The sequence below is a fragment of the Tribolium castaneum genome, chromosome 4 (assembly GCF_031307605.1).
Source record: "Tribolium castaneum strain GA2 chromosome 4, icTriCast1.1, whole genome shotgun sequence".
NCBI classification, from domain to species: Eukaryota; Metazoa; Arthropoda; class Insecta; order Coleoptera; family Tenebrionidae; genus Tribolium; species Tribolium castaneum.
In genome coordinates this window covers 3,460,716-3,475,396 of record NC_087397.1, presented here as the reverse complement: position 1 = coordinate 3,475,396, position 14,681 = coordinate 3,460,716, and the positions used below count along the sequence as shown (strand labels likewise).

Here is a 14,681-nt window from a genome sequence, read left to right as displayed (position 1 = left end):
ATTGCATTAACCCGTCTGAACAAGGATTCCCATGAGAACTAACTTTAATTATTAGACGACTTGAGACCCGATAACTAATTTGTCACTCGCCCTTTATGTGCAGGGACTTGTAATAAAAATTAGCATCGGTATCAGTAGAAGATTCAAATGAACTGATTGAACCATAAGGGGCAAGAGATAAAAATAAATTTCAAGCACACCCGTAATTAAAAATAATGGCCGTCATTATCCGAAATTCCTCCATATTATAGCATGAAGGTAGCGGAGGAAAAAAGGTCGAGCATCCTCTTTACGTGTAATCACAATTAAACAAAATTAAAATTAACACTTCATGGGGGAGAGAACAATTCCCGAAATTTATATTCAGACAACAATGACAATTTTTTCTGAAAGGCCCCAATTTACATATGTATGAACAGGTGCGACGCACGTGTGAATTAATGCATTGATGGCTTTCAAAGAACAATGATGGCACGTTCACGAAACACAATTAAATTTTTGTAGAACATAGAATGACTGATTCTTCGGCTAATTACAGAAATTTGGTTCATTGTTCATCGGTGTTAAACAAACGCTTTCAACATTATCACGCTTGCTGACAAACTTGTTTACCGAAATGATGTATTTGCGAGATTATGACACCATTACTCGGAAAAAATACGAAAAACGGAATCTTTACAGCTGGACAGATATCATCCAACACCGCCATTACCGCTCACATCTCTTCCATAAAATGATAAGTTACATCTAAACGTCGCTCCTAAATTCAAAAGGGACATGGGCAATAAAGTGGAGTGTTACTCCAACGGAGGCTGTTGCTTCCTAAAAACTCGCACGAATTCCCGCGAATCAATAGTAGCACCGAAACACGCTTCAAAAAAATTACTGAAGAAAAAATACGTATTCAACATTTGCATGCCTAAAAAATAAAAACACAAAAGTGAAATTAGGAAAGTTTGAGAGCTGACTCTCGACCACAGCTCGCATGTGATCATAAAAAATATTATCTTAGCCCACCATTTAGCAGACAAGTAAGCTGCCGACCCACATCAACCGGCCACAAAGCGCCAGAGGTCTGCTCCCTTTTAAACTTCTCGTAAAATTAATGCCCATTCACACAATGCACAAAAAGCGAGCGAATTTTGCGACCGCACTGATAAAACGGGATTCAAAATACAACGTTACAGTTTCTAGCAATTGACTTGATTTTGCGCTCAGGATGATTGGCAACAGGATTAGGATAAAATTTGCGGCAGGTAAATAAAAAATCCGGCCACGAAATGGGATTTGCGTAGCGCCTCCCATTAAGCCGAAATCAATCACGAAGATTATCTCATGCAAGCAGGAGCAGCAGGAGCAGCCTCTATGGCCGAGCCGGCTCCGGGCACAAACCGGATAGTCGAGAAATGTTAATGCGATATCTCCGAGCTGATTGATCCGCCGATGCACGGAATGTTGCTGGACGGTGCAGGCGATTATCATGCTACAGACACCATGATCAGAAACCATGGATTCATGAAATATGGACAAATAATCACTGGGTGAAGGAAAATTTCCTACACCTACTACTTCCATTTCCCCACTATGGCCTTTTTAAGAGAGTTAAAAATAGCTACTCTCTTTGCTAATTAATTTTAATTAGTAGTAACTGGTATAGCAGGACAATCGCTATAGAAAAAAAAAACTTGGGAAGAAAAAAAATTCTGAAGTAATTTTGAATAAAAATTCGTCAAGGCCTAACTAGGAACAGTCGGTTCATTATTTTTTTACAGTCGATAGTCCTACTGACAAGATTTGATTCCTGCAAAAATCAGGAAAATCGTTACGCGGGATAACACTTCAAAAAAAGATAAATAATTTTGAAGAAATTTTGAGAAAACAAAAAATTCATTAAGACCCTAACTAACGATTGTCGGCTCATCATGTTTTTACAGTTAAAGGCCTTTTCAACAAAGCTCTGTTTCCTGCAAAAATCAGGAAAATTGCTAAGCAGGATAACACTTGAAAAAAAAATAAAAACTGAATTTTGAAGAAATTGTGAGAAAAAAAAATTAAACGTAAACTAGAGAAATACGGGATAACACTTGAGAAAAAAAAACACCAAATTCTGAAAAAATTTTGAGAAAACGAAAAATTCGATAGAACCTTAACTTAGGACTGTCGATTCACCATTTTTTACAGTCGAAACCTCGTTTGGTTGATAAACATAATCAAAGGCATTTTATTATTATTATTATTATTATTATTATTATTATTATTATTATTATTATTATTATTATTATTATTATTATTATTATTATTATTATTATTAACTTTATTTTTAAATAAAACCTTGAGATTTCCCGAATGTTCATACGAACATGCAACAAAGTAAAAAAACAGGACGCGAAAGCAAAATTCTGGAGCAAGACGAAAGAAACGGACTGACAGGGGAGACAATAATTCTTACTTCGAAACGGTTGTTTTATTAGCGTTTTACAACTTTACATGAATAAATCTGATCATAAGCATAATATTAACAAGCTTTTATTAACTTCAAAAGCTATTAAAATGTTGGAAATATTTCTTCTCGTAATATTCTCCAGAGGTGCATGTTTATTTCAATAAACTTTCTTGCTGACACAGGAAATTTATCTAATTACAGGTTTAATTTTATTAACGGAAATCCTCCAACACAAAGATTGTAATTCCAAACAATTAAAGTTACTTCGGCACAGTTTTCACGAACCGATAACAAAATTTAAAAACACGGAATAAACATCAAAATAAGTTAATGAATTATAAAATTCTTATTTATTATTCAACACAAGCGCTGATAACCATCTTTGAGTTTAGAGTTCCTGTAATATTTTACAGAACGACTGTAATACTACGCCTGTGAAAAGCACACGAAATACGACTCGTCTCGTATCAGATAATTGATTGCTTATTTGTTTCTATATTTCCTCTTTCACAAGTGTTGCCACAAGCTGATAGCAGATTGCTATTAAAACAGCGAAACTCTCCAAGATACATTAAGTCATCCACGTCACTTCGTCAAATACGTTATCAAAGATAAAACGCGGCTAATGTGTCCATTCATAGCCCAGCTAAGAGGTGAACAATTCGAGTTATTTAAAGCGAGCATAAATAACACCATGAGACGTTCTCTCGTCCAGAGGAAATCAGGTGCAGTCAGTCAGGCAGCCACTACCGTCGAGGGTCCATATCCTGAGGCATCTGTCAAACAAAGAGAACGATGGCCGTTGATCGACGGAATGTAGCGGCAGCTCGGCCGGTTTTTACTGGGTCACAAACTAACTTTACTTGAAATTCATAAAGATTTTCGTTCGTCTGCCGAAAAGTGCAGTGTGGATATTCGATACAGGCAATCGGGTGGAAAATTTCAGGCAAACAGTCAACGAACATAATCTGCTCTAGTCAAATTCGATTAAAGAGCCATCAAAGATGGGTCCAGATGCCGGTAACCGAAGATGGATTTGTGGAGTGCTAGAGAAATGCTCGTCCTATTGATCATGTGTAGGCAACGAGTGAAATGTATTTCTACATAATTGAAGCCTTATTGTTCTTAGACGTATTTGTTACCCATAATGGGATAATGCCGGGTTGGATAAACGATTATACCGCATGTAGGCACCACCTCTTTGCTTCGGCTAGTATTAATAAGCTATAAAATTATAGCATTTGCTCGAATTAAATGAACTCGAATAATTATACTGCAATATCATGCCGTGAATTTATTATGGTTTCGGTTCCAGTCAAGTGCCCGTAATATACCTGGCAGTTTTATTATCGACAGCCTTTAATTAGGCTGCAATAAAAACACTGTTTGCGCCGCGCATATTTGACAAAGAAATCGCCAAACGTTCGCCTCTTTGTTCCGTATTTCTTGGATGCTTGCACTGGGAAGAATTTATCTCTACATATTCTTTGAATTTTATCATCGAGTCATCAGAAAGCGATTCAAACCTCGCAATGGTTTTAATTCGACGTGTTGTGTTCGCTGATAATGACGCACTAAATTAGCATTTTATTGCGCTCAAGTGATAACTTCTCGGTGAGAAAATACCACAGGGAGGCTCCGACTATAAGCGGATAATGTCCACAGAAAAGCAGAATAATAACTAGTTCTTCTAAATTTTTCGAACGTGCAAACTGCCAGTCTGCCGATAGCCAAACTTGTGGTTTTAAACATAAGCCTATTGAAGCAAACTTTTCGGAAGGAAAAATCGATACCGCCCAACGAGTTTCAGGCGTCCTTACATCACCCTTAACGGCTTTGGGACCACCCTTAGCAAACCTGAATAGTCATAGGGTGTGAATAAAACATTGGAACGTCCACTAGGGTTTGCATAATTTGCCAGATCAATAATTTTAAACAGCAACAATTGCTAAGTAAAATGCCGCGTGTGTGTGAGTCCCTTCGCAATTCCGTGATGAATTGGAAATTGGATCCACACGTAATCACGTAAAATATTTAGGGTGGTTGATAGAGCAACGACTCAGTTTAAACACAGCATTATTTATGCAAACTAGTTTAATTTTAATTAACATGTCAAAATCAATGGAACGTAAGATAGTGGAAAATTTCAACACTGGCTTGCACAAAAATCTCCGACAAAACGATACGAATCTTATCCGCTTCAATAATTCCAACTGAAAAAATGTAATGAGATTGGAAACCTTGACAATATCCAGAGAACCATTAATGACAGGAAATAAAAATTTTTGTATTTTTGTTGCTTGTAAATCGAAACACAAAATTAATAACCAGGCCTCTATTTTTATCGTTTCCAAACATTTTTTCCCAAATCCGGTGCAGTATTATGTGTTTGTATCGAAACTTTTGATTGAAGTATTTGCTTTGAGTGAGCAAATATTATCTCCGCCTCACACACGTCATTGTGCAATTTCCCCTTTTTAGACGAATACAGCTGCCGATCATAAGTTCTTAATGCAGGTACAGCGATCGATTCACTTGCCTTTGAAAGCTATTTTATATTGATGTTTATTGAGAGCAATTAAATACAAATGGAAACAATGTGTATGTTAAGCCCGCAAGAGTTTAAAAAGGATCATAAATCGATTTATACGATAATAAATAAAAGCTCATACAAAGTATAGATTTGTTCACAGTAAAAATCGGGTTTTACTTTCTAGTCTCGATATGGTGTAAATTCTGCTTACAATTTACAAGAAAAGAAAAAATGATTAAAAAAATGAACACAGACAACTATGAATTGGTGAGTGAAGAATGCCGCCAGAGATAATTTTTGAAACCCGAGTACTTCATAAATCATGAAAAAGTAATTGCCAGTTTTGCAATCATAAATCCCTTTGTCGGTTTCGTTGATCGTAAAAAATAATCCTTGAAAAACCACCACAAGTCATATTCAATTTGTACCGAAAAAATGAAACGTTAAGTAGTTTTCCGAAAAAGGATAACCTTCTACTACTCGTTAAGCCAAATAAATATTTACTCTTATTTTCAATATTTTTCATTAATGTCCTAATTCATGCCCCATCCAGGATGTGAATAGTTTGTCAGTGTTAACTGCACAAATTTTATTCTTGTTTTACAACCTCACAAAAACACCGCCAATCTACACAGAAAATACATAATTTTTACGGCAATACATGTGACGATAAGTAATAAAATAAAATTCACAGTTGGTCATTACCAACAACAGCTGCAAGCAATTTTGTAAAAAGCTGCTATTTATTAATTCCTCGCCATAAAAGCTCAAAAATTTGCAAGTAGGTACTAATTAACATCAATCACCTGCCATTTCAATTTTAATCTCTTGTTTATTTTGCCAAGACGGCGATAATTAGAAATGCGAATATGACCGTTGGTGTCTGTTTTTTCGAAGCTGGTGCAGTAACTGCTTCAGTTCCGTGCGAACGCGATCTTTCCATTAATTAACGAGTCGGTAATTATTTCCCGGTTACCTGGGTAATCCCACTTAGACAAAGCGATGCACCACATTGTCCAATGAGTGCAATATTAAAACCGAAACACTTTCAGCCGGAACAAGCCAAATAATTTCCATTTTAATAATTACAGTCCGGCGTCCAGCATCAGTAATTTAAGGATTATGACTAATCCTGATGGCAGGGTCACATTAATTATTTGCCGCGTTGGGAAAGGCTATCTGCGGCGGGTTATCTGTTTACGAACAAGTACAGCTTCTTCGGTATGCATTAACACATAACTTGTTCAACCGCTGGTGAGCTCCAGCAGCCTGCGACAACTTTTTACACCAAAACGAAATATTAACTGCTCTGTGATTAGACTGGGGGCCCCGAAAGCAACAAAAACGCCCGTATTATCACGGTAATAAGAGAATGGAAATAAGGGGCACAAAAAACAGGAAGCCCCAAAGCTTGGACACAGACAATAGGCACCAGGTATTTTGAGTCGCAAAACAAGACTGGCGACTGGAGGAAACTATGAGTTACGTTAATTGATTTTTAACACTTGACATCTGACAATTACCAGCGAAATATTGGAATGACCACATTAAGAAAACCGATAAAACATTCAGCGCTCTCGAGCGAACGGAACCTTCCCAGCAATTTATTCAATCTTTATTTTAATCATAGATAGAAGTAACAGGAATTTTAAACTATCCATAACTTATATCAATCGCATTTTACTGTTTTTTTCCTCCCCGAACCAGAACTATTCACACGACGCGTCAGATGGAAAAAATTGTCATTGGCATTTTAAGCTAGTTGTCATACGCTCGTAGATAAGTATCAGGTTTTATACAGGAGCTTTTAGAATGAAGTTGTTTGAATTTAAAAGGTTTTTTATCTACAAACATTGCTACGTATTTAACCATTTATTGCAAATACAGTGTTTGCAAATCTGTCTCCAAACGAGTAAACATCGTTCATAAAAATCAAACAAATTGAAATTGATGCACAAAACTGAACACAATAACGTAATTACTACCCAAATCTACTTGTCTGAAGTTTATCCAATGCTAAATAGAGTTAAGCCCGTCAAAATGTCAAACCGATTGAGGAAGAATTAAATTCTGATTTTGCTCGTCCGGTGTTCCCATCACAATTAAGCCCCAGAATCGTATGTCTGACGACCACAAACAATCATTTATCCATGCAATATTAATTCACACCTCGCGTTTCTATGACACAAAATACTTTTTTTTTATTAAAAAGCTCATCATTTGCTTATTGACTTACTAGCGCCTAACAAAATGGTCAAAGTCGCCTTCCAAGCGACTCATTTACTCCTACAATGAGCCATAACATGGAAATTGTGAAAAAAAAAATTCGTCAATGGTCAACAAAAAAATCAACTAAAGAGATTTGGTCCCGTATTTTTTTTAAGGAAAATTTATTGTGGTGTGAGTATTGGTAATGATGAGGGGTAAATAAGAATAATGTAATGATCTGTATATTGTAATTATGCATATTACAGACGTAGGAGTTCTTTATTTCTGTTATGAACGGAGTCTTGTCAATTTGAAACACGCACGTGGTGTGGTATTCCATCAAGTGTGTGAATAACAAGGTACCCAAAAACGAGAAACAAAACTGGCAACAATTTCAGCCCACAGTGAAAAACGACGAAAACGGAATCAATTTTCCACAATTCACATCCAGGTGGTTTGGAGGCAATTCTTAGTGAGCTAATAGCGGAGAGGGCGTCCCGCAAATGGTTAACAAATTGCTTTGCACCCATTAAATTGGCTTTATCTGGTGTAAATAATGTTCATGAAAAGCAATTAAGCTAGTCACGTGTCCAGCAAACTCACCGGAGTCGAATAGGGCTGACAGCTGAGCCGGATTCCATCGTGGGCCAGCTTCTCCCTCAGCAGCTTCTTCAGCTGGATCCTGGGGATCTTGACCAGCTCGGCCTTGCCCTCCTCGTACTCGTCCAGGTACTTGGCCACCTCCTGGCCGCTGTCGGAGGCGGCGGCGTCCTTGTCGGAGGACGTCCGCGAGGACCTCGCACTCACATTGTCACACAAACACTCCTCGTGCACGGCCGCACTCTCCTCCAGCGTGAAGTAGACGGAGGCGGCGCCCTCCTCGCGCAGCGTCCGCACCGACTGCAGCAGCCGGCTCCGGTGCACGGGGTTGAAGACGCCGATGGCGTCCAGGTCGGGGTCGCCCACCTGCTTGCAGATCTCCAGGTCGTCGTAGCCGTTGTCGATGAAGCTCTCGGAGTACTGCCCCAGGTGCAGGGATCGCAGCCATTCGGCCACGATGTTGCCGGCCATCGCCACACAAGCACCTCACGCGCGACCAAAGCACGATCTGAGGAACGAGACCGATCCTCCGGTCGTGGAGGCAGCGCGCATGACGGACGCGGACCCGCACGAAGAACTCCATCTTCAACGCACACCGACCGCAGGCGAATTCCTAATTCCGGAAAAATACTATTAATTACAAATTGCAACACTGTTTGGATAAGCCGAATGATTTATGCACGGATCTACTGGACGTGTAATGGCACAGAACGCTGCAAGAATTTCCTAATTATTATTATTTAATAACACTGTACCTACATCCAACATTCTTCTTCCTGCAAGGAATTTACGAATACCTTGCGACATGAGACACATCTTAAACGTTAATTCACACATCATTATGATGGATTATCGTGTTTTAAAGTTAAAGGAAACAAATTAAACGCAAGTTATTAAATTAAAAGCTACCTAAGTAGTAAGTCCTAGGCGAACGTGTCTATGAACTGTGTGTTCAAGAATCGCCGAAATTCGATAGGTGCATGTTGAAAACAGCCAGAACAGAAAGAGCACATGTTAACTATTACCTGTGTATATAAAGGCAATTCTAAATGTTGCGGTTCGTCAAAAAATATATCCTGACGAACATTTTTTTTAAGTACTAGTATTTGTCTTTTAGTTTTATTCTAAATTTAAACTGCAAAACAGGAAAACGCAAAAGAAATAAAAATAATTTCAAACGATTGTTTTAATTATTGTCTTTTTTCACTCAAGGTGGTGTTTTTTCTATTTTTAATTTCGCGAAGTAGAGCAGTTTCTAGCCAAAAAATGCAATAAAACTTTGAAAAAGTTAAAAAATAGTACAATAGCGAACTTCATTTAGTAGTTTTTGTGCAAAAATGCTTGAGAAACGCCTCAAATTTAACAATAGATATACATACGTATCTTTATTGTTTAATTTTTTTTAAGAGATTTATGACAAAATTCAGCAAAGTTACATATTAACTGTATAATATCGATGATATGAAGATTTGTAGCTGCGGTTTTAAGAGTATTATTCTTTTCAACCGTCAGTGTAGATATTCCTAATTTCTGTCTTTTTATAATATTTTACAAAAAATATACTAACTTAAACGTGTACATTATACGACGTGTACAAATTTATATTTATTTATGTGTTTGGGAACTTAATCGATTTTCTTTAGTTTGTTATTTTTTTTAATTCTCAAATAAAACAATAAGAGAAACAAAAGCAATATTCTATATCTTGAAACCCCGATATGTCAATTTGTGTGGCAACAGGTATATTAAGAAAACATTAAAACGCTTAACGTTAGGTGAGAGCAGTAAACGCTAGACGAAATAAATGAGGTCCTATTACACGTTTTTGGATAATTATTTTCTGCAGAAATTAAATCCTAACTTCGTTTTCTGCAGCCACTAATATTTGTGTATCATAAAAAGAAGGCGAACGCTTTGTCTGGCGGTGCAGCGTGTGATTAAAAATCCAGATATTGTATAAATTCGTTCAAACTACGCAACTTTTTAATTTTCGTTCCTGACATGTGCTGGCTTGGCTCTAATCAGCATACAAAACTAAACGCAATTGGTAAAGTTTTAACGAATGCAAGTTACATTTGGATGCGTACATGGCAAAATAGTAAAATTCCAAACTTGTTAGGTCTAAATGAGACCGACACGATAACAATGACATGGAGGTATCGGACATGACAATTCTCCAGGGAAAAAATTACCAACATGCTTTTTGATTATGAGTTTCATTACCGGTTTGGTTTGCAACCCTGTGATAGTCATATTGCAGCTACAAATTATCACTCCCCTTTGATAGAACCATGAATTTTTAATCACTTGGTCTGATTGATTACATATTTTCAATGACGATGAGTCGGTTTTATTCACAACGGGATGCAAAATTGGGACGAGCGAGATCTGTATTTAGCACGTATTAAAAATAAAGATAAAACTTGTGGGAGAAAAACCACCAGTTCAAATAAATTCCATTTCATGAATAATAAATCCATGCTATTGGCTAGTATTTTTTATACAATGTTAACACTGGCTGAACAACAGGTCTGTTCTCTGTTACCTTTTACCAATTACATATTTAATGCAATTCTTTTGAATAGTCTCATGTTGGGTTATAATTTACGGGATTTACGGGAACCTCTTATATTTTCTTCAAGCAACAGGAAACATTTTTCGTGCTTAGACAGCAGTGTATCAAAAGTTAATAAATTATGTATACAATGTTGGTGTTAAAAGCGTTAACACAACGGTGCCATTTGTGGATGATCATTGAACTGTAAATAATGGGCACTTCATCATAAAACAATAATGTTAGCTAATTACAAGTTTGGTGTTTATTTATTTTATATCCACCTAATGCTAATTAAAATTATTATAATTAGGAAAGACACACCCAATCATGAGCAGCGAGGTGTGTTTGTGGTTACTGTTATGAAACTACATTTCCAAGAGCAAATGAACTACCAAATTTTTACTTTAATAGATAAATAGATTTGAATTTTTTGAAGAAAATATGACCAATAGTCAGGAGCAGTTATCACCTCACAGCTGGCATGCTTTCTATGAAGTTTTGTCCCTCCGATTTTGGCACAAAAGCTGCCGAGCTAGAGGGGCCCTGTAGATTAGGCAGTTTTATTCCCTTTGAGAAGAATGCGGATTTCTGTAGTGATATGTTCAAAACCAACCGTTGCGCTTAATTTGAAACGAGCCAGAACGGCAGGGAGACTCCATAATCCTGCGATCTGCGTCGGATTTCTGATCACGTCCGAATAGTAAAGGCAAGTTCAGGTGAAAAATAAAATATGACAGCCGAGAGAAAACTTCTGCAAAGTGCTTAAACAACATTTGCGAAAGGGAATAAGGGAGCAGTCACGCCAGGAACAGGAGCCCGAGGTTCGGAGTCTCAACCCACGTCTCCAGAGGATGCGACAGGGCACTGCTTTTATTACCGACATTAAACTGGACGGAATACTTGGCCAGAGTTTGTGCGGTTTATTCGCCAACATGTGATGTATGTGCGTCGTAAAACCAACTAATAACCCTTTCTGGCACGCACTTCACATACTAATTTTTAATTACCTCTCTTCAAATTACGTCCGCTATCAAGCGCCCGTAATTCCATTTGCTTGTACCTCACTTCCATGTAAGTTCCATCAGGAGATTTTATTTCTTCGGTCGAATCTAGTTACGTTGTTTACGACTCAAAACTTTGATGAAGGGAACCGAAGTTCAGAATTTCGTTGAGAACAATCAACAACTCATACTTAGATGTTAAAAATATATATCCTAATGGCGTAAACTCGCTTAGATCGAATTTCAAAAAGTTAGATTTTTTAGTTTTTGAAGGAAGTTTTCAAAGACGATGGTATTGTTTAAAATACTCAGTTGACAAAAAAAACGAGTCAAAAAATGTTTATCGCTTTAGCTCTAGGCTATTTATTTTTCGGGTTATGAGTTTTTTCAGTGTGTGTTGATATTAACGTCTAGTTTTAACACCAGTTTTGTAAGGAAGTTGCTTCTAAAGGTCGAACATTTTGTAGAAAATTTACGTCAGGAAAATACAGTCTCGAAAAGTTTCTGAAGTTGTTAGTGTACGGTTAAGGAAAAATATGATCAATGCTAGAAATTAACGCAGAAAATGTTCGTTCGTGAAAGATATAAGTACATCAGACAGAAATAAAGTAGCTCCTTGTTAAGGCTTTATTTATTTCTTCAAATCACGCAAAAAGTTTCTCCATTCAATAGTCAACAAGCAAGTATTGATTTTAGTTGCTCGCCGTGCTTGAACAAACCATTATTTTTCTTAAAAATAGAGCGAATGGAAGTGCATTATGTGGAATACAAGCGATTCATCAATAAATGATAAGTTATTGAGAGTTTGAGCGTTTAATGAAAACTTAATAGGCTGCAATAAGATTCACATGACTCTTAAAATTATTCAAGGCATCGAAAAAATTCCAAGCTTCAGCAATTAAAAAGTCTGCCAGGATCAAACGCCCTTTCAAGTTCGAGCGAGGTGTTGCATTAATTTTCCGCCTTTCATTTTCATTAAAACCTTTCATTCGGGAGACTCCACCACACGTTCACTACGTCTTCAAATTCGCAAAGTTTCACCAACCTGACGGTTTATTTTACTTACTAGAAAAAAGCCAACGTTCCTCGTCTCGTTTCGGTTTTTACAAACGCATTTCTATAATAATTATGCAGATTAAAATAGTCAAGGGCCTTATTTGTCCCGAACTGAGGCGAATTTAATTTTGAGCTGTTTATGAATTTTGAGCCCAGACAACTTGTAAAACAAGCGACCGTGTACGAATTAAGTGGATGTAGGCATGAATTCTCCACTACACGCTCGCCCAAAAAAATCCAGCTCACTATTAATTTCTTATATTTAGGATTATTCAATGTACCCTGAAACCCTGAAAAGCTGCAAAGGATACGAGTATCATACCATGTTTCAGTGCATGTAGGAAAGTTTTCCAACAGAAAATTAATGCGATTAAATTAAACATTCAAAAAAAAATCGCTTTAGAATCTATTCTCTCAATGGCATAACTGTATTTATCGACACGCCAATGATTTTCAAATTGACACTTGACAAGAATCTTTGTAAGAGTGACCTTCGGAAAAGAGAAATCGTTCTTTTAGTACAGTTATAAGAGATTTATTGTACTTTGCATTCCAACAGTTGAATGTAATACAACAAAAAGAAAGAAATATATACTTCGTTGGTCTCACTAGTGTATTTTTTACCCAATAACAACTAAAGCTCATCATGTTAAAGAAGTCGTCAGAATAAACATTTATTTGTGTATTTTATTTATTGCCAACAAATTAGAATTTAATACAAAAAATAATTTTCTTATGGCATGCCACCTCGGTTATTTATGAATTCAATTCGCCCAAATAGTGGATATCTCCTCTGACAAAAGATTGGGGAACAAAGGTGTAAAACATGAATTAGATAATAGCGATCCAAGCGGCCAGATGGTTACGAGAAACCGTATATCACCAAGACAAATGGCCACTAAATTTACGTCCACCTCTGACAGAACCCTTCCGTTGTCCTCCTATTTACGCGACCTGAGCCCCGCACAATTTGTAAATATAAATAATAACAAACTCCGAATATGGCATGCAGAGTAGGGATTTTTTTCAATTACGGCGGAAAATCGGGCGCACTCGACGAAATAGAAAACACATCAAACGGTGAAAACGCATTCCGATTCAATCTCATTCAAATTAAAACGAGACAAACCCTTAAATCCGAAGCTTCGCATTGAAATAATGCTGACATTTATCACAGTCTCTTCGAGTTTCGTCACAATTACGGAAAACTGTGAGAGTGAACTGCTGTCAACATCATAGCAAAGTAAACATAAATCTTGTTCCGAAAATTTCCAAGACGCTCCATCAACGGTATTCCGTCTGTCGAGCTGGCGGGAAAGAGGATCTGCCGATCTTAATCATGCGAATTTTTCAACACGAATCTGCACACTGATTAAAACACCCTTATGCCTCACACTTTGAAATAATCGGGCGCCACATAAAGTTTTACCGAATTTCGAAACCTTTCAATATACTAGAACCTGTTTTAGAAAAAATTAGTACTCGTAATTTGAGAAATAGGATCATTGTTTTTTATTAATATTAATAAAACTTTAAATGTGTACGAGTAATCCTCGTGCAGGAATTCGTTTGAGATCGTTTGATTTTTGGTTTAATAATTACTTAATATTGAGCATAATGGTATTATTATTACGTTTGTTTGACGATCTAATTTTCATTATATGCGTCTCTAAAACTAAAGTGAAGAGACAAGAGAGTTTTAAGATTTAAAGAAAATTATTACATTCATTGTTTCAAACTTCGCCAAAAGTTATACCTGGATATGAATTGTATATGAAGTATTCTACTAATATTTTTACTATTACGTATATGCAATCTGTAATCACTTTGTTAGAAGAGAAAACTTTAAGTGCGATAAAATTGAACAATGTCGCTCTTGTTTCGCTTCCCGTTGAAAGATGGCAGCATACAACAGAAATAAAACTTACTTTTCGGTATGCTCATGTTTACATTTTAACCGTGATTTATTTCTAATTTTGAGGAAATAAATGTCTGATTAGAAATCAAAACATTACTACAGTTGCATTCTGATTCATAGATTTATATTTTCTCGGAAGTTGCGGCAATTATTAATAGAAAAATCTCACGTAGCGATTATAAACAAGATTTATCCATTAGGTTCAAACGAGATTAGTTTCTTCAAGAAAAATATACAGCATGTCTAATAAACGTCCATAAATAAGTTTAATTAAAGAAGTAGGGCAGTTTATAAGTTTTTTTGGTGTTTTAGAGTGAGTCACTCTCACGTTGTGTTTATGTTGTTGGGTAAATAAAAAACTGTGG

General features: G+C 36.6%; 1 protein-coding gene across 6 annotated transcripts in view; it reads right to left on the bottom strand.

The window, feature by feature from the left end:
- Nucleotides 1-8,312, bottom strand: part of LOC661711 (uncharacterized) — a 130,043-nt gene extending 121,731 nt beyond the window's left edge. For 5 of the 6 annotated variants that reach the window (XM_015985285.2, XM_015985286.2, XM_015985287.2 and 2 more), the window contains exon 1: nt 7,788-8,312. In XM_015985285.2, the coding sequence (XP_015840771.1) occupies nt 7,788-8,255 (468 nt within the window). In that variant the 5' untranslated portion in view covers nt 8,256-8,312. The remainder of the gene's footprint in view (nt 1-7,787) is intronic. The other variant, XM_008203363.3, reaches the window with a different exon arrangement.
- Between the last annotated feature and the right edge of the window lie 6,369 nt (nt 8,313-14,681).